The sequence below is a fragment of the Lemur catta genome, chromosome 10 (assembly GCF_020740605.2).
Source record: "Lemur catta isolate mLemCat1 chromosome 10, mLemCat1.pri, whole genome shotgun sequence".
Lineage (NCBI taxonomy): Eukaryota > Metazoa > Chordata > Mammalia > Primates > Lemuridae > Lemur > Lemur catta.
Genome location: NC_059137.1, coordinates 87428460 through 87448918, shown reverse-complemented (window position 1 = coordinate 87448918; position 20459 = coordinate 87428460). Strand labels below are relative to the sequence as shown.

The 20459-nt window shown below is 53.2% G+C and overlaps 1 protein-coding gene across 1 annotated transcript; it reads right to left on the bottom strand.

Annotated features, from left to right (window-relative positions):
* Positions 1 to 6535: 6535 nt before the first annotated feature.
* On the bottom strand, positions 6536 to 8100 carry GADD45G (growth arrest and DNA damage inducible gamma). Its single transcript, XM_045562376.1, has 4 exons — positions 7925 to 8100; positions 7559 to 7660; positions 7222 to 7435; positions 6536 to 7131 (listed from the first exon to the last, which is right to left on the bottom strand). The coding sequence occupies exons 1-4, from the start codon at positions 7975 to 7977 to the stop codon at positions 7021 to 7023; spliced, it is 480 nt and encodes a 159-aa protein (XP_045418332.1). The 5' UTR covers positions 7978 to 8100; the 3' UTR covers positions 6536 to 7020.
* Between the last annotated feature and the right edge of the window lie 12359 nt (positions 8101 to 20459).

Below are 20459 nucleotides of genomic sequence, written 5' to 3'. Positions count from 1 at the left end.
CCACATGCAAGCAGAGTTGCTGCTTATTCCTTGAACTTGGCTGAGCTCTGGTGCTGAATGTGTCCTGCAAACAGTTCAAGAAAACACTCAGTTCATGCAGCAGGACTGGCAAGACCAAGCCCCAGGGTGTCTCTGGAGAGAGGGAGCAAGCCTGTGGGACACAGGGCTGGGGAGAGAAGGGGCGGCACAAAAAGTGTGAGACCCAGTACAGGTAGACCCAACCAGAGCATGAGGGGTGGGGGCCAGGGAGAAGGTGACCCCGACACTCCTGGCCATGTGGTGTGTTAGTTCCCTGTTGCTGCGTAACAAGTAACTACAGACTCAGCAGTTCCAAACAATACCTGTTTATGAGCTCACAGTTCCAGGGGTCAGAAGTCAGCCAGGCTCAGCCAGCTTCTCTGCTCCGGGTCTCCAAGGCCTGAGCCAAGCTGTTAGCCCGCGGGGTTCTCTTATCCAAGGCTCTGGGGAGGAATTCACCTCCGAGCTCATGCATGCTGTTAACAGAATTCAGTTCCCTGCACCTTTAGAAATTGGGTCCCCGTTCCCTTACTGGCTGTCAGCAGAGGGCTACGCTCAGTTGCTAGAGACCACCCTCATTCCTTGCTTTGAGGCCCCTCTTTTTGCAGGAGCCCGTGGTAGAAGTCTACCTTCTGATGAGATGTCCACTGGGACGCTTCTAGGAAGAGTCTGACAGATGCATCGGTCAGCTGCGCTTCCAGGTGAGAGGCCAGCAGACAGCAGCACACACAGGTCTGACCAGCTGCCCCGGCCCTGCTCAGAGGGGGTTGCCTGTCCCAGATCAGGACGGGGAAGGAGCTTGGGAGCTTCAAGGGACCCTCCTGAAACATTCACAGGATTTCTACCACCGGAAAATTGTCCATATCTGGCAGGGCTTTGTGGATTTCCATGCCCTTCACGTGACCTTCGCCAGTTTGCAGCCTGACAGCTCGGTCTCGGGGGTCCAAACACCCCTCCTTTCCACTCAGAAGACAATTCTGCCACACAACTTTGCACTCCGTGAGAGACACAGAAAACATATAGGTTGTCTCCTTTCTGCCACACATTCTGTCACCCACCTCTAGTCGTATTTCCCAGGGTGATGCACCTTCGGAGATGTCAGTTATAACTCATTTTCCTCCTTCTGAGAAGGAGCCCCGGAGGCCTTGGCCATTCTGTTCTCCAGGAAACACTGTGTTCTGTTCCAAAGCTCAGATGAGCCTCCTCGGGGGAATTGCCTTATCGAACTACCTTATCCCCGGTTACTTGGAGCTGTTTCAGGCACACACAGCCTTGCGCCAGCATTTTACCTGTGCCACTTGCCTGAGGACTGTCTCAGGGTGGTGGCCAGCAACCCCCACGTCCTCCCACCCTACCCCTCCACCTGCCCCAGTGAGTGCGCAGCCCGGGGTGCTCTTCCCTCCACCCGAGATGAACAAGCAGCTGGCCTCTGCCAGACACGCGGGGGATTCGGGGAGAAGCAGGAAGGTGGAAAAGGAATCCCAGAGGAGCTCCCACCAGTGCTCCCTCCTGGCCAAGGCCCAGGACACAGCCATGGACTGGGGTGAACCCAAAGCAGCCATCTCTCCAGGGTGCCTCCAATCAGGGGCCTTCCAGTTACCCTGAAGCCTAGACCAGACATTCCTAAAAGTGGGGGCCTCGACAGGTGAAGGTGTAGGACTGGACCCTGAGGAAAGGGATGTGGGGGTCAGGAGCAAGAGTTGGGGGAGGACAGAGCACAGGACCCTAATCGAGAGAGTGCCACGTCCCATGTTGGCCATGCTGTGAGGCACCCTTTGCTGACATCCTGCCTCGTCGTCGTCCACACCACAGCCCCGGCCATTGGGCCACGCACCCACTTCAGAGGTGACGACCCAAGGCCCCAGGCAGGGACATGGAGCAAGCGAGGACACACGTGGCTCTTTGCCCTGGGCCAGGTGGCTCGGGGGCTCTTGGAGAGAGCCCACTGCCTGCTAGAGCACAGCAGTTCAGAGCAGGAGCTCCTCAACAATGGCAGGGAGGGAGGAAGGACAGAGACAGGGAGGGAGCGTGGGAGTGTCAGGTCTGGCCTCTTGGCAGAAAGCTGTCTTGGCTCTTTAGCTCCTTGCTTGGAAATTCACAAGCAGGGCCGATGCAACGGAGTGACCACAGACAGGAAGCAATTCCACACAGACAGCTTTTATTGCAGAAAAGAAGGGACCTCTACAAAGCGAGAGGAACAGGTCCATCTCCACCAGTGGAGAGAGATGCTGAGGACTCCCAGGTTGGCCTGGGGGGGGTGGTTACAGGAAGTGTGGGGTGTTACCAGGTGATTGATACACGTGACTGACAAAATTGCAGTTGTACAGGTGCACGGGTGTGTGTGTCTCAAAACCTCGAGTTCCTGCTCTTTGCAGTTGTTAGCTACATTTTCCTGCAGTCCCTTCCACGGCTTCTCCACCCCTAGGAAGGGCCCTCCCTGCCAGCCTCTGCCACCTGCAGATTCGGTCCCTGCCTAACAGGAGAGGGAGGAGGAGGGAGGCAAGGCAAGGAAAAAGGGCAGGATGCCAGGCAGGGAAGTGGGCTTTGGCACGAGGTTGGAAACCACTGGAGTGCTTAGGAGGGAAGCACAGCCACAGTCGGGAAGGCTTGGACTAGAGAGAAATCAGAAAAATGGAAATAAATGGGAGATGGTGAGAAGGAGAGAGGCAGAGGACGCTTATGACCCTAAAATGTCCCTGAGTGCAATCTGCAACATATTTCTAAGTTGGCTTGTGGGAATCTTAGAAAATTAGTGACTGGAACGGGAAATGGTGTCCCTGGCACTCAGCATTTTCATTTCCATCCTCGTTGAGTTTTCCAGGTGGGATGAGAGGTGAGGATGGGCCCGAGGATTCGGAGCCCCAGGCCTCATCCCAGCACTGTGGGGACCTTCCAGGCAGGCAGGCACCGCTAGGGAGTGTGTGCCTGGCATTGCACCTGGCCCACAGCATGGGCTCTGGGGAATGCCAGCTGAATTAATGAGTGATGAAGAACGCATGTATGAACCACGGGGGAGCAACTTGTGTCCCATCCCCAGAGTCCAGCAGCCCAAGCAGTGCCTTCCTCACCCGCCATGAGTTCACAGAGGCTTTAAAGGTGGGCTGGAAGCCATGCACCCTGGTGCAGCCACCGCCTCCCCGAATCCAGACTGCTCCAAGCAGCCTTCACCTGCGCAAGAGATCTTAACTTGCACACTCTTATTTGCCAAGAGAAGTGAAATTATTTGGCAATTTTATTCCTAAAAGATAAACAAATTGAGCTAGACTTAAACATAGGGCTACTTAAAAGACCAAGTGCAAGTTTGCCCTAGAACAGAAATCAAAGCCATGTCACCATCCAGGTAACCGTGGTCCCCAGCTGGTCCCATATGCCAGCTCGGCCACCTGGTCAGTGGCTGCTGGCAGCTCAGGCACACCATGCAGGATCATGCCTCATTGCCCCCAGTTAAGTCATAAAGTCTCTCCATGGTGGCTGTGGAAGGACAATTCCCTTTTGACCTTTATGGGGACACACCCAAATGAGGAGTACAGGGGATGATATCTTGGAAAACCAACAGAAAAGCACAACAATCTCAAAAAAAAAAGCAGAAATGCATACTTGTTCATGGAGCTGACCTCACAAGCCTTGCCAGGTTTACCAACAGCCTTGCTTTTCCTCTGGAAAATTCACTTTCCACTTTTTCTCAAGTAGCTCCTTGTAAGCCTCAAGAGCAATACACATTGTGCTATTGAGGCTAATGGTTTAATAAAATGTATAACAAAGAGAATTAATGCCTTTAAAAACAAAGTAGATCTCAGATCATTTTGTCCTGTCATCTTACCAGGCAAGGAACAAGGAGACCTCAGCTCTCTGTGTGGCAAGGCTGGGCGTGGACAAGGACCACCTGACCCTCCAAGCTGCTCCCGTTGTCATTTCTGTGTTCATTTCATCTTCACAAATAGGTGCTGTGCCAGTGTAAATTTTTATAGCAATGATCAAATGCAAAACTTTTTTAATAAAAAGCAAGCATACTTGACTTTGATGGCTCTGAGGTGGCACTGGTTTGTTTTAGACATGTGACACTTACACTTAAAATCCTACAAACAGCAGGCATCTGTCTTGTTTGGTGAGGAATGTAAGGTGCACAAGAGTCCCTAACTGGACCACAGGCTAGAATGTGCATTGTCACCCTGGCCCTGGAGCCTGATGAGGCAGTGAAAAGCCCTGTCCTTCAAGGTCATTCGGTTACCTGGGGGCTACCATGGCATATAATGAGAAGGAGCAGGAAACTAAACCTAATTCAGGGTGACCAATACAGCTTCGTGCAGACTGCTGTGTGTGTTTATGTATCTTACACAATATTTACACCCCAGAGTGAAAACAAAAGGTGACTAAGAAATACACCAAAATGTGCTCATGGTCAGTTACAGGTGCTTTTACTTTCTTCTTTAATGTTTTTGTATTTTACAAGTTTTCTACAACAAACGCATATAATTTATAAATATAAAAAGTTATCTTATGAAAATAGCCTTCTTTCCAAAATCACCCTGCACACACAGCAGTACCTGGGAGTGCCTGGCAATAGGTGTTGGCCCTAGAACCAGACTGCCCAGGTCCAAAACCACTAGCTCACTTGGAGTTCTGTGGTCTCCAGCAAATGATTTCATTAGCTTTTAAGTGTTATTGTCATTGACATTCGTTCAGCACTTCCTAGATGCAGGGCACTGGGCTCAACAGTCTGCATGGGTCACCTCAACACACATGTAGTAATAATTAGCATGTACTCGGGGCTTATATATGCATTATCACATAGGATTGTTGGAAGTATCAAATGCCGTAACGTGTTCATAAATACTGTACATTTTATTACCTGCTCTCTAGGTTAGCCTATTTTAATAGCATTAAATATCCGTTCATCAAAAAAAAATTTTTTTGCCCAACCTTTGGGCCTGGCATTGTGTATCCACGCATGCATATTTTTTCCCCCACAAATTCTCCTACCCCCTGGGGCTCCAACAGGTGGCCTCACAGCAAGCTCTAATCAGAGAAAGGCAAAAGCTGCCAACTTAATGTTCTACAAGGGCCACCCGGCCGGCGGGAGGGTCTGCCCGCCTGCTCTGTGCAATGTTCTGCTGAATTTACTCATTTAAGGGTACATTTTAAAGTAATTATGCCCCCTCTGTGTTTACGATAGCATGTTGTGGCAAATGGTCATTTTGCCAGAGGCAGACTGGTATAGCTAGGCCCAACCCAAGACTCCACCTCGATCAGAAAACCTCAAGGTTTTGAGCAGCTAATAGGCAAAACCTGGGCATAAACACAGCTGAATTATTTCACTGGGCTTCTGTCTCATCAAGGAGTAGATGTTTTTAAGAGCTGATAAATGGGAAACAGGATGCTTTCATTACAAAAAGAGTAATTAAGCTCTTACAGTTTTCCTGTTGTCTTGGGAATGCTTCCACAATTTGGAGACAATTTAAAAAGTGGCACTCAAGGCAAATCAGCCACCCCCAAGGACTGCTGATAAATCTGCAGAATGTTTCTTAGAAAAACTGCACACCATCCCTCCTTTGCCCAGAAGGCTCTTGGTGTGCTTGGCAGCCTAGCTGACAGCACAAGGGCCCACGTGGGTGTCCCCTGCCGAAAGCAGCTACCGTCAGGCATAGGGAGTGAAAGCAAGATATATTGGTCTAATAAAAAAGATTGATTCCCTTGGATGTTTTCATCTAGACCCTTCTTAAGGAAAGTCTTGGCTTAAAAGATTTTAAATTGTTTCCTTCTATAAGTCTTTAAATGGCATTGTGAATAGCAGCAGTCCTCGTAACTCTGATGTGGGCAGAGAACACTCGAAATAGTAGATAGCAGATGCCAGGCCCCTACAATTGCTCACACCTATTTATATAGATGCTGTCTTCCAATTTCTGCTCAGATCTTCCAAGTTCTATCTCTGCCATGACAGAATGATGATTCACACTTAACTGCAGTCATCAGTGTCATATTTGATATTAATACCTTTGCAACATTGCTTTGTGTCAGAGCATTGAAGAGGAAAAAGTTCCTGAGAGCAGGAGCAGCCTGCCACCACCCTCAGGGACCACAAAGGGCAGGGCCTGCAGAAGGCAGTGCTCATTGTGCAGGACTGCAGACTGCTCAAGCTGTTCAGATAAGCAGCTGTCACAGCAGGGAAAGGAGGGGAAGGGAGGGGGCTAGGGCTAAGGGGGGGAGGGGAGGCAGAGGTCACTGTTATCGGGTTGGAGGGCAAGCCTTTAGCTGCTGCACTGAAGTCTTATCTCAAGTATGCTCCCCTTTTGCAAGTATAAAATCCTCCTAAAAGGAGAGAACAGGAGCCAGCCTCAAGTTCTACCCTACCAATGCCGCTGCCCTCCCCTTCTGCCAGCGTGGAGGAGCCTGTAATTCTTGCTCAACAGGAAGAGGGAACAGGTGCCATCAGTTCCATGGAGTTCCAACAATCCTATGAAACCCTGCTCACGCCCCTCCCCTGAAACAAGGATCCCCTACCCTCAATAAAGAGCATAAGTTTGTTTCAAAAAGTTTATTGTAAAATTCAAAGCTTCGACAGCAGCATCCTTTAGAACACGACGCATTGCCTGGATCCGTTTTGAAAAAGCAGCGCAGTCTGCTGAGTCCGTCGCGGCTCCTGCAACTGTACCAAGTCCAGGCGCCGCGCCTTTCCCCTCCTTCCTGCCGGGCGCAGGCTGCTGAGTCACGCCTGCCGGCCAGTCTGAGCTTCCCGGCCCTGCGGCCAATGTCCCCGCCTCAGCCTTCCGGGGTGAACAGCCTCTCCGGACACTTGCTGAGTCCTCAGTTCGGGCCAGCCGGCCCCTGCCGCCGCCAGGCCCCCTCTTTAGGAGGCCGCACCACCTCGCTCTCCAGGCGCCCCCTGGCCTGCCAGTCTCCACGCCGCGCTCGGGCGCCCTCCGAGGGCCCCTCCATAGAGCCAGCCGCGCACTAGGCGCCCCGGAGCGTCACCACGTCGATCAGACCAAGGTCCCCGCTGGGCTGTCACTCGGGGAGGGTGATGCTGGGTACCCAGTCGTTGACGCTGCGACTCTCCTCACAGAACAGGCTGAGCTTCTCCAAGGCTGGGTCCTTCCACGTGTCCTCATTGGGGTTCTGAGAGGAGAGAGCAGGGGTCAGTCTGGCTGGCTGCGGGCCAGGCGGGGACGACACCAGGGTGGAGACCGGGGAGGGGGCGGCACTCACCGAGATGAGAATGCAGTGCAGGTCGCCCGGCGCGCCCGCCTCGTCGCCGGCGCCCACGATAGCCGCCAGCCGCTGCACATCGCCCACGCGCACGATGTCTATGTCGTTCTCGCAGCAGAACGCCTGGATCAGGGTGAAATGGATCTGCAGTGCAATGTCGCCCTCGTCCTCCTCGTCAGCGGCCAGCACGCAGAAGGTCACGTTGTCAGGGTCCCTGAGCAGGCGGGAGTGGGCCAAAGTCAGAACCAGCAAGCTGAGGTCTGCTGCCACCACCGCCTGGTCTCCCCATCGTTCTCCCCCGCCCCAATCGCCCAGCTCAGGCCGCGTCTATACTCACACGTTCAGGACTTTAGCTGACTCGTAAACGCCGGCGGTGAGGCAACCCTGGCGCTGCGCCGACAGCAGCAGCTCGTGCAGTGCTTTCCCGGCACTCTGCATCCTGCGGACAAGCCAGCGTCACGAGGGGGCCCGGACTGGCGGCGCGGCGGCGATCCCAGCCCCAACGACAGGGACGCACACCCGTCTCCCCAACCCCAACCTGCACCCCAGCTCCAATACACCGCCCGCAGCGCTGGCTCCCCAACCCTGACCTGGCGCCCGCACCCCCGGGCTCTACTCGCACCCTGCAGACTCCCCCTTCGGGGCCCTGCGGACCCCTAAGCCGCCTCTGGAGCAGCCGCACTCTCCGCGCCGACAAACCCACCTGGCAGTGCTTTCCGGAACTGTATCCTGGCTGCGGACTTCTTCCAGAGTCATGGTGCGGTAGACGAGCAGCAAGTTATCCACGAGCGGAGAGCGCGGAGCGGACGGGAGCTCACACGGACGACCGAACACCAGCCCAGCGCGCCCACCACCTGCGAGTGCACTCGGGCGCCGCTGCGCGCCCTTATATAGGCCGGCGGGCGCGGCGCCGCCAGCTGGCGCGAGCTGCGAGCCCATTGGCCCGCACCCGCTTTCTGATGCAAATGAGACGGCGAGCCGGCGGCTCGTGCCAGAAGGCCACGTGGGGAGGGGTGCGGGGGATGACAATGCCTCAAATCTGCCGCTTTTGTCGGGGTGTTACCAGGCAGACTGGAGCCTGCAGATTTCATCTAGCTTTTCTTTTTTTTTGAAGTCCTTAAAAGGAAAAAGTAAAAAAAAAAAAAAAAAAGAAAGGAAAAAAAAGACCTCGTTTGCTAATATGCTGCTGCAATTTGTGAAATGCACATTTAGAGAATCTAAAAAATTGTTTTTGCATTTATTTTTTATTGCTATCTTTCTATTTTTTTCTTTCCTTCTAATTTAAAGTTTATGAGACTGTTGTATTGAAGCCGGAAATTAAGGTAAAAACAGGCAGCCCCACTATAGGGCTTGCAAAAAGCAGTGGACACAGCCCCAGCGCACGGCGCTCCTGCCCTGCATACCCAACGCCCCTCGGGCCGGCGCCGGACGGTCCTAGCCCAGCTCCCCGCGCGGCGGGCGCCGGGGCGGGTGGCAGGGTGAGCAGATTGCGGCCGGCGCGCGCGGCTCGTTTGCATTTCTATGGAGGGCGCACAATAGCGGAGGTCTGGCGTGTGGCGGTTTGCTGCAGGGACAATCGAGGCTTTCTCTTCATAGCAACACTGTCCACCTGCCGCGGGGAGGGGCGGGCAGGGCCCCCAGCGCGTGGGGGTCGCCAGGTTGCCCGACGCGTGGGGTCGGGGCGGCGCGCGGCTCCCTGCACTGGCCCGCTACGCAGTTCGGTTCCGCCGGTTCCCCGCACGCGTGCCGAGCAGCCGCTCGAGCTGAGAGGGCAGCGGGGCTGGGGCGCCGTCCGCGCGGCGGATGCCCTCCCGCCCGGTCCCCGCGGCTGCGGCCCAGAGCTTGGGAACGCCGCCGGGAATCCCTTTCACCGCGCGCCACCTACGGGCCAGCTGGAAAGGTGCTGGCCCCCTCTTCACCCCCATCCCCACCCCCACCCTCGCCTGGCACACACCTTCCATTGGGCTGGGAGGCGGGGGTCACGTCGGGGGCGGCCCGGCTGGACCCCGGAGTCCGGTCTGAGCCGCGCGTCAGTGGGAACCCGGGCAAGCGCTGCGAGACGCGCCGGAGCCGCCCGGGAGTAGAGGGAGGAAGAAGACTCCTACTGGTCCTAATGAAGTAAGCCCGTATGTCTTGCGCTAGTCTGAAATATTCTAATTACCGAAATATGCACATGCAGAAAGCTGTTTTCCAGTAATAGAACAGCGAGTCTGGAAGAGCTCCTAGGGTTTAACACACTAGAGCCTGCTGCAATTTGACCGTAACAGCCGGCACTTTCCGACGGTTCACACACTGAGCGCGGCGCTCGCTGGGGACACTTTATCGCCTGTGTTCTGGGTGAAGCCTGGGAGCCCGGCCAGGACAGTGGGCGGGCGGGTTCGCGGGGAGCCCGGCCCTGCCGCAAGGCTGGAGCCTTAGTGGGAAAGAAAACAGACGGCTTTGTTCTTTTCTCTCCGGCCTTCTTCAGGTGGATGCTGGCTGTGCGACGTACTTGTGCGCTTGTTGAGGGGACGTTTTCATTCTCCCGCGCTTGCAGGCGCACGTCTGCCCCAGTGAGGGCCTGGCGCCTCGCCCCGGCGGCTCCCGGGAGGAGCGCTGCCCGAGCTCGCGCCCACTCCGGGAAGCCTTGCGGCGCTGCGAACGTCTCCGAACCTCCTGGTGCGTCCGTGGTCGTGGGGGCCAGGCGGCATTATGCCCCACTGGTTTGCTACAGTTTCCTTCCTTTCTTTATTGGTGTGTAAAATGACGATGTGCCTTGATTGGATAAAATATGTTCATTTTTAAGTGATTGAGACTTAGGTATTGCTCTTTTCAAAGTATTGAATATGTGTTAAAATGTATGAGTTCCAGGTCCCCAGGAAATGTTGGAAATTAGAGTTATTTGAGTGTACCGTGTGTGTTGCTTCAGTGATGTATGCACCGAAGGCCCTGACTTCACCACAATGCAGTATATCAATGTAACAAAATTGCACTTGTACCCCCTGAATATATACAAATAAAAAATAAATGGGGAAAAAAGATATGACATCTTAGCACTCCCCTCCTCTCCAATTTATGACACTAATAATCTGTCCACACACTAGGCCAGAGAAAACAGGGTCTAGGTCTAATGCCTCCGCCCTCCTCCCGGAGAAAGGCCACCACTGGGTAGTCCTGGCTTGGGGGTGGGGGACATTTCCATTCCCCCTGAGTCAGCCTAGACCAGGAGGGATGATTGGCAACCCCTTGGAGCTGTTTTATTTTGCTCACATTGTTAAAGTATTCAATTTCAGGAAAACTGCCTTTCTGACATATGATATGGCCTCACGTGGCTTTGTTAAGTCATTGCCAATGGCCCCAAAGCCCCCATCTCCATCAGGGAAGAGCTGTTTTATCTGGAGGCAGAGTAGGCCTTCTGCCAGACCCACCACCACCCTGAAGTTAAGACAAATGCCAAAGCTACTGGATCTGGAAGGCCCCCTGTCAAGAGTGGGCCATACCCCTCTAGAAGACATTTGACAATAAGGAATGCTCCACTGCGCACCGTGTGGCTCCAGCTCTCCCCCGCTGCATTCAGCAAGGGACTTGGCCTCCTTTGTGCCACAAGTCACAGGTGGCTATGATGTCGCCCTGAGCGCCCTCTGACTGCACCCTTAAACCGTCCCCTGATCCTTCATAATGCTGGTGATAGTGACTTTCTTAAAGGGAAATCCTCAGAGATGCTCTATTTTAAAACCTTTTGGAAATGTTTATAGTTGAACTGTTTTTTTAGCACATTCTCTGAAACGTACTTCTCACTCACTTTCATGGCTTGGCTAGGACATTGGTGAGGATATACCCTTCATTTGGGTATGGAAGGAAGTAGGTTTTAAGTAAGCAACAAGGTTTATGACACATTCCTTGTTGCAGTTTCTCAAATTATTTAGATTTGGAGAGTGCACAGACATTGTCATCAAACAGCAGGTGCATACCTCCTTATGCCACACAAGCAATGTGCCAGAATCCACTGTGACCCAACCTGAGGCTGCAGGATGCAAACAGGTAGCACACGTTTGCACACGAGCCCCATACTCACTGCAGGTGGGGTTTCTTTGGCCTGTAAAGTGTCTTAAGAAAGGCCAAATTCATTGCTACCTTTCAAAATCAGCAAAATTCACATAAAAATCTAGATTTCCAGCTTCTCTTGGAAAATGGGAAGATTTGGCCAACATGTGCCTACAGTTTCCTGCCATGGTAACCATCAGTGGGGGTGGGGGGGACTGGGTAACCCACACTGGGCACTGCTCTCCCATTCACCACAGTCCCCACCAAACCCAATTGAGGACACCTGGCTGCTTTGCTCATTTAAATTACTTGTTCATTTTCAGTCTTTGAAAATAAACTGAAGTTTGAAACACAAAATAAAGGGGCCAGGCTCCTAATGATGAGGTCAAAGAGGTTAAGCACCATTTGCTTTCCAGATTGTGCAGGACGTCTCTCCTATGTCAGCAGAGGGCTCTCGGAGCAGTCCGGGTCGGCCCCTTTCCAAATGGTCCCATGTTGTTCTCACCACTGCCCATTTTGTCCATCCCCTTGTCAAGGCAGGTCAAGTCTCCTCGGGGTCCTGTGTTTCAAGAAGAGTGTTGGGGTTGGGGTTTTTTTCCCCAAAAATCATCTCACGGATGATGGGTGGGCATCAAACAGTCAGTGACAATGGTACATTAACTCAAAAAAGAAACCAAATTTTGATGCAGGACATACACATATTACTTAAAATCCAGCAAGGCCTTTTCAAATGCTAAAGGGCACCATCACATTGGCTGTCACCACCACCATGCCCTCCCCCTCCCCCAGGGTGAAAAGTGGACCTATAGGTGGGGAGGCTTCAAGTGACAGCTAAGACAGGAACCAGGACGCTGATAAAGAGCCCACCCCCATAGCAAAAGCCAGAAGTCTGTGGTCAGTCCTCCTTGTGGAGAGACTTTCTAGAAGGAGCAGTTATTCTTGGGTGAGCACTTACATAGAATGAGAGAGGGTAATGTTATCCCAGGGAAAGTAATGGGAGGGCACACGTTGTCCATGCATTTGGTCCTTTCTCCATCAACAGTAAGAAAGGATTTGTGGCACCTGTCACAGTCTAGATAGTGACAGGCAACAGCCCTCACTATAGCTGAAAACCCCTGACAAAACACAGACGTGCTGTTTTCCCAGCCTGACCATGTGCCCAAGTCTTCTGAGCCTTGGTTTCCCCACTTAGGAAATGAAGAACTACCTTTTGCCCTTCTTGAACCTCATAGGGGTTTTCTGAAGGTTACTCCTGGTCACCGTGTGTCCCACAGATGGGTTTGGTTTGGTGTGAAGTGTCCTAAACCACTTACAAATTCAGGTCTAACTTGTTTGTGTAGGGGAGAATGGATGGCATGCATTCTCCATGTCCCCCTAGGCATGTCCCAAATGTCACATTAGGTTTTCTGGCACGTGTATCCTCTGTGTGGTCACTGCAGGCATTTGAGTTTGGGGTAAATTTTCTTTTTCTTGTGCTGAGGTACTGTGGCTGCCTCTCTGAAAATGTTAACATGTAGCATATAATGGAGTAGTAGAACCATAGAACTTCCAAACTGAAGCCTTTCTTTATGTTCTGAAAGAAAAATTAAAGTGAGTGTATTCATAGCCCCCCTCCCCCCAAAAAAGAAAGTATGACATGAGAGGTTGAACTTAGCAGGGTAGGGCTCAAAGCTGGATTTAGCTGCTTGCTAACTTTGACCTTTAGCAAAAAAGTTAGTGCATGATTTAAAGTGTGAGGTAAAAAGAATCCATGCTTTTCAACCACTTAAATCCACATTAATTAAGTTCTCTAAAGGAAGGGCATTTAAAACGGTACATGACATGGAAATATTTATTGCAACATTTCTTATAATACTGAAAAATTAGAAACCGTAAAAGGAACTAAGGTTAACTCATGGTGTAGCCACAAATGAAACATTATGCAACCAGAGCAAAGGTTTTGAAGAGTGTTTTGTGGCATGGTAATGCCTCATGATATAAGGTGAAAAAAGCAAGACACAAAACTGTGCAATTCTAATTTTGCAAAAACTTTTAGTGCACATGAATGTCACTGTATAAAGTAATAAAATAGAAGTGGTGATTACATCTTCAAGTGATCAGATTATAGATGATTTTTTATTTTCTTCACTATGCTTTTCTGCAATTAAACATTCTGTGATTCAATTTTATATAACACAAACTAAAACTTCTCAGGTGTAGTAACCTCAGTGCCAGACGTCCTCGACCTGATTGCCGTTTAGTCCATTGTGCCGAGGGATTTTTGACCATATGGTAAGAGATCCAGAAGCCAGACGCCTGTGGGGCTTCGCTCCCGGAGAGGGAGTTGCTAGAGTGTGACCTTTGGTTCCCGAGCTGCACATCTTGCCTCAGATGCTGGACTGTTCCCATGACTAAGTGAAAATCGTCATAACTGCACTCGGAAGTTAACTCTGACATGACTGGGATCGAGTCTCAGGCAACATGCTGGAGGCACTAAAAGAAGGCCTGGAGCCAAGAGCGAGGACCGAACCCCCGGAGCGAGTGTACTTTTCCACGCACTCGAGGTTCCCGAGACCCGCAGGAAGTACGCTGCGCACATCGTAGCAAGCAGCAACGGTGGACTTCTCTTTCACTGCCTTCTTGTTGAAAATGCCAACTTTCCAGAAATGAATGACAGCCATAAATTATGAAAATTATTTCCATTGTCTACATAATCCATCAGGGAATTCTAAAATTTCGAAATACTTAAATATACTCAACCTAATTTTGAGACTTGTAGATGTGATTCAGTTTTTCGGTGTTTGAATTTTGTCCATTTGAGAAGCGTGGAGCAATGCTTGAATACACTGATGTTGGTACTATTATTGATATTATTTTGTTTACCAGACTTTTCTAGGGCTTGCTGTGTGCCAGGCACTAGTCCAGGCTCTTTGCAAACATCATCTAATCCTTATAGCAGCCCTGTTCGGTAGGTGCGGGTGTCACCATCTTGCAGATGAGGAAACTTGGGCACAGAGGGGTTAAACAACCTGCCCAAGGTGGGATTCCAAACTCCTCCCAGAGCCCAGAGCGAAGGCATGAACTTCGCTGTAAAGCCTTTTCTACAGCCTTGGGAACAAACCAGTTGGCCACCAAGGACAAGGAGGTCATCCAAGTGAAAAGAAGTTTTGAAACCCTTTTTGTTTCTCATCAGGGGCCCTGACGCCGCGATGCCAGTCCCGGATAGCATGGTTGCAGGGCGACATCTTGTGGTCGAAGAGAATATCGCGTCCAGATGTAAAAAGCAGCCCCCGCACCGCGGTTGGTGTGAACGCTGCAAGGCCTCTGAGTGCTGCCCCTTCGGCCTGCTTCTAGTGAGCCTGAGGGCTCTGGTCACACGCAGAAGCAGCAGACGCCGGTGGCAGTGGACCCAGACCCCACTCTGGTGTTGAGCCGGCCTCTGGGAAGTCAGGCGGGGTTGGGAGTCGGGCAGCGTGAACTACCAACAGGGGAACAGTCATGTGTCGGCTGTACTCCCCACGCCCGCTTTAAAGATGAGAACGCTGAGTTTCGGGGGGATGAAGGACACGCCCAAGGTCACACAGCTGAGGATGGAGCTGGGATTCTAGCCAGCACGCCAGACCTCCAGCAGCATGTCCGTCCTGCCACGCCGCGGGCAGGTCCTGGGCTCGCGGCCAGACAGCTGTGCCGGGGAGAGCCGGGCAGGGTGCGAGCCCAGCCTTCCTCACACGGTAGGGGGTGCTCTGCACCTCCCCTCCTCGGCCACATGGTGAGACCTATACGGGTTATTTTTTGTTACTTACAAATTCACAAGCATGTTTAAACTTGGGAGGGACCTACAAGGCAACTTCCTCCAAAACACCGCCCAATTTTGAAATTTCTTCAGCAACACCTATGTGAACAGCCTGACAGATGGTGTCCCACTCGCGGCATGACGTCCATCGGACTAGGTGCACTCCGGGTGCCAGTGCGTCCCTCATGCACCCAACACCGCCACTGCTACCCTCTCAGCACTAACCGCAGTCCTTGCTCCTTTGTCTCCAAGCCGGCAGCTCCGCCCCGACGATGCCCGCAGGGGCATCTGCTGCCCGGGCTGTCCGGGGACCAGCAGCTGCAGCTCCCCCTGGGGGCTCGTCAGACACGCAGAACCTCGGGCCCTGCCCCACCCCGAGGAAGTCGGAATCTGTGATTTAACAAGATCCCAGACGAGGCGTGCGTGCGTGCAAGTGCGTGCTCGTCAGCCAGGCCACAACGTGTAGGGGTGCAGGGTGCTGGGCAGACTCAGAGGAAGACTTAGGAGCAAGGAATGTAGGGCAAGGGCATGTGGTGGGGAGTGGGGCTCCCAGAGGGCCTTACTGGGCAGACAGTGGCTGACGAAAGGAAGGACGAGCCAGTGACGTGAGGAGGTATTTCAGAACAGAAGGTGTGGACATTGTGAGGTACCCAGGGGAAGCCACCACTGGGCAGTGGCAGGTGTAGGAAACTGGACTAGACATAGAACCTCGAGACTCATCAAGGCCATGGCCATTTGCCAGATACCCCTGAATTTGAGAAAAGGCCAGAGGGCGGACAGCCAGTTGGCCCTCAGGTCTGCCGTGCACTGGCCCACAGGAACGGTGTCTGCACTTTGCCAGTGTCCCAGCTGCAGCCTGCATTCCCAGTCTCCCTTGCTGGTCCGGCCCCAGCTCTGGCCAGTGGGATGTGAGCTTCTACGTCACTTGCTCAAACAGAAGTCTAGTGCCAGCCAACGGAGTCCTTCCTCTGCCCGGCTGCAGCGGTGGGAAAGAGGCAGGTCCCTGCTTGACTCTGCAGGCCCATGCCTCCTTGCTGGCCTGTAGACTCCAGACTATGACACAGAGTAGAGCAAGACACGATCTTCTGTCCTAAGCCACTGTATTTTGGAGGTCTTTTATTAATTTTGAATTCTGACAAAATTTCAAACGTAGGAAAATTACAAGAGTAGTACAAAAATGTATTCCTGTATCCCCTTCACCCCGACCCCCCCATTTTACTCCGTTTGTTTTATCCTTCTCTCTTTTCTTCAAATATATATATTGATTTACAAATAGATGATATATATATAATTTTTGAACCATTTGAGAGTAAGATGCAGACGGGATGCTTCTTTACCACTAAACACATCATGTATATTTCCTAAAACAAGAATATCCTCTTAAATCTACAAGCCATGCAAGGAGACGAGGGTCCCTGCTCCACAGCTCTGGGGACCATGGCAAATGACAGGCCAGCCCAGGAAAGGGGAGAACAAGGGGAAAGAGATGGCAGTAGTGGGGGGGGGCTCTCCGCGGGTGCAAGGCGGTCTCTCGACAGGGGGCCGTGAACAGCATGAATTCTAGCCGAGGAGGAGAGAGGATATTTACCCAACTTAGGTCATAAGTGCGCAGTGCGGCCAAACGTCCTCACCTCAGCTCACCTCAGACAAGTTACACATTTCCCTGTATAAGCAATAGGGACTCACGCCTGGGACCTGCTGCCCTCCCCTGCGTGGGACGGTGCACGCCAGCCCCTGGAGACAGCAGGGGCACCAGAGCCGCTGCGGTGGGCCCAGGCATTCTCAGGACGCTTTGCTCAGCCAGGCATTCTCGCACACGCATGACCCAAAGGTACCGACTCCCAGAATATATTTGGACTAGCCCAGATGAAGCCTCTGCTCAAAATTCTACAGAAACAGGTCATGTCATCCTAGGACTTCTTGAAATGGAACTGAATTTTTCACCCCACACTTTACACAGAACTTTTTACTCACCAGAGGCTGGGACCTCATCATTTTACCAACACACAAGGGCAGGGGAGAAGGGTTCACTCTGGCCACAGGCTCCGGACAACCAGCAGGACCCAGCTGAAGCCGGTCCTCCTTCAAAAGCCACCCAGCTGTGTCCCCACCAGGAGGAAAAATCAAACATCCTGCTTGCCAAGGACCCCCCTCCCCTCCAGGTCACAACACCAATCCCATGGCCATGTTCCCACTGCTGGTGACGAGGGTGTGTGTAGTTGAGGTTGCGTGTGCTGTAGCTGCAATGCAAAGCAGGTCGGCCCAGCAGGAGATGGTGGCCACGTGCAGCCTCCCCAGCGCCCCGAACCGGCGTCTGGGAGCTGCCACTGCTCTGCGTCACGTCCCACTGGCCACTGGTATACAGACATGGTTGCCTCCCAGAGTGCAGCCTCTTCTGGGACCCCCATAAATCTGGAAACCCAGGGAGTCTGTGGAGATCAGTGTCTCCAGGAGCCTGCCAAGAGCAGCCTCCAAGAAAGTCCAGATGTCCGCTGAACTATGGGCCCTGCATGGCCCAGCCTCTGCCCAGCCGCTCCCATCTCGACAGCCCGCCCCTGCTACCAGGATGTGGAAGCACAGGGCTGCTGGGAGACCCAGTTTCTGAGAGTGTCTGCCACCAGAGGAGCTCTGCACACCCCTGTACACTGCCTAAGCACATCTGCGCGCCCCTGAGTGTCCTGGCTGGTTTTCTGCAGGGGCCAGCTCTCATTTACTCATGAGAAGGAAGGGCAGGCTAACTCGGTGCAGTTCAACTCCTGCCACGAGCATTAGTTGAGCAGCTACTGCATGCATGATGGTGTGCTGAGGCTGGGTCTCAGGCAGTGAACCAGGTTCTGACCTCAAGAAGCCCACAGTCTGGTGGGGACATCCCTCAACCTCGCTGGACATCACCGCTGTCCCTCTTCTAGTGCACCCCTGCCAAAGGGACCAAAGCCCCGGAAACAGAGCCGTGGAAAGGCGTGGGGAAGAGCCTGGAAATACAGGAGGCATTAGGAGAGGGACCGGTGACAGCTCTCACAGCGCCTGTGATGCAGCACAGCTGGTCTCGAAGGCTGTGCGAGACTGAGGAAGGCTCCACCTGGCCTGGGACTGCAATGACGATGGGGGGAGGGGGCGGCAGATAAAGCTCTAGAGCAGCTTCTCAGACTAACACCTGATGGAGCCCACTCCCAGGGTGGAAGGGATGAAGGCAAAAAAAGGGTTTCATTTTCAAATAGGTTAGGGAAATGCTGGATCGAAGGAAGTCTGATTCATTACTGCAGGACTCATGGCAGCTTTTATTATATCAAAGCGCATCTTGAATCCTCAAGAGAGGCTTTGACGTGGCATAGATATCAAACTCATTTGACCACAAAACCCCTTGTCGTGGCCCAGAAAATGAGGGTTCCCTAGAACACAAGTTGGGGATGCAGTGCCCAGGTGTCTCCCAGCCCTGACACTGCAATTGGAGTGTGGTTCAGTTAGAACAGTGGTCCTCAAAATGTGGCCCCCTCACCTGGGATCTTCCTAGAAATACAAATTCTTAGCCCCACCCAACCACCTGACTCAGGAACCCTGGGGCCAGGACCCATGCGACACAACAAGCCCTCCAAGAGCTTCTGATGCAGGCTCCAGTTTGAGAACCCCTGCAATAGGACAGCAGCTGTGACACCCTGCCTCCCCCCACTTCACGCCTGACACAATTCTACTTGTTCACGGCCCAAATCACCTCCTCCCTGGGCAATGAAGCTTCTCCACCCGGCACCCCTCCTCCCACACCCTGTCAGAAGAATCCCTTTTCCAGTTTCCGGGGCTCTTGCATGTTGTCACATTTTAGGATTGGTGATGTGTCTGCCTTCTCTAGTGGACCAGGGCTGAGGTCCTCAGTCTCCGCCTCTGAGCTCTGCAGCACACGGGGAGGTATCTGCCCACCTAGACGGCACGGGGACTGTCTGTCTCCACATCTCCTGGGGGTGGGGGGACAGCAATGGCTCTGGGCTCTCCCGGGAAGAGCAGAGAGCAGATCTCAGCAAGGGGGTGTGAGACACGGGGAAGGAAGAAGAAATTCCAAGTAGGAAGCCTAGAGGAGGTGGGGGAGGGCAAACTGGAAGGGTCCAGAAGGATGAGGAAGGGCCTACAGGGCAACGTGAGCAGGCCCTTCTGCGGGCCAACCCCAGCCTATCCCACCCACCGCTGGAGGGAACAGACAGACAGGGCCCGATGACACCCCAGGATGGCTCCCAGAGACAGGGAACTCAGAGCCGTGATGGGGAAATGAGAGAGTTCTCCAAAATCAGAAACAACAAAGAGAAAACGTAAGGGTAGAGGTGCTTCCCTAGAGCCGTGGGTTGCAGGGACAGGGTTTCCCTGTAACGTCAGGATTGCAACAGGTGGCGTGGGCCGATGGGTTCAGCCAGGCCGCACCGCAGCCAGAACCAGGCCCCGGACGAGCCAGAGCGGGGAGCAGAGCCGCCCCCCACCCCAGCCCATGGGGACGCAGATGTCGCCCTGCACACCCGGCACACTTTCTGACGGCACTTTTATGGCTGCAAATTGGGCCAGACTCAACAGAAGTAGCTCGGTGACCCCTGGCAGGAGACTTTTGTGGCAGCTGCTCAGGTCACGCAAGGCAACAATCTGAGGCTGAGGCCAGCTGGCGGCTCTGACACGGCCCCGGCCACCCCCGGGGCAGAGGCCTGCGATCACCCCGCTCCGCTCACGGGCAGTGGGTGGGCACATTCTGCAGCCTTTGTGGATGTTAAAGCCAGAGTCGCATCCACACCTTCTTGGTCGTTTCCTGAATACCGGCAGGTTTCCCTTGGGAACACGGGGCCTCCCCTCCTTGGAACTGTGCGGCTCACTTAGGAAGTCTCCTTGTAACTCAAGGGCTATGACATTTTGAGGGGAATCTCCCGTGATTTTGGTCTGAGTACACACATTTACATTTCACACAGTAGCATGAACTCAGAATTCTGGAAGCCCGTTGGGAAGTACCAATCTCTACCCCGACGCCCACAGACATTCTTGGCCCAGCCACGCCCCTCTGCATCAGGGCGAGCACAGGAATAACGGGGAGCGCAGACCCCACCGCCCGCCCCGAGGCCTCCGTGGGCAGCACCTTCCCCTCCACTCCCAGCTCAGCTTGGGGAGCTCCAAGGACCCAACTTACCAGACAGAGCCCCTCAGGCAGTGGTAAAACCGCCCACCCAAGCGGGATTTAGGATGCATAGACAGAACAGCCTATATTTCTGGGAACTACAGAAAAGATGAGATGAATTTTAAAATTACACATTCCAGGTCATTTTTGTAAAAACGTGGAAATATTCCAGAAACATCAGAACAGTGTTCACCATGTGTGAACCACACACACCTGACTCTAGTCTCTTCCTGACCTTAATTCAATCCCCCACCCCACCACCAAGGTCATCCTGCCTCTGAGGAGCCAGGGACAGCTGCGGGGCAG

Coding starts and splice junctions, on each gene's coding strand:
- GADD45G (XM_045562376.1), bottom strand. CDS start 7,977: ATGACTCTGGAAGAAGTCCGCAGCCAGGATACAGTTCCGGAAAGCACT. Junction 7,661..7,924: donor GTTCCGGAAAGCACTGCCAG/GTGGGTTTGTCG, acceptor GCTTGTCCGCAG/GATGCAGAGTGCCGGGAAAG. Junction 7,132..7,221: donor TGCACTGCATTCTCATCTCG/GTGAGTGCCGCC, acceptor CTCTCCTCTCAG/AACCCCAATGAGGACACGTG.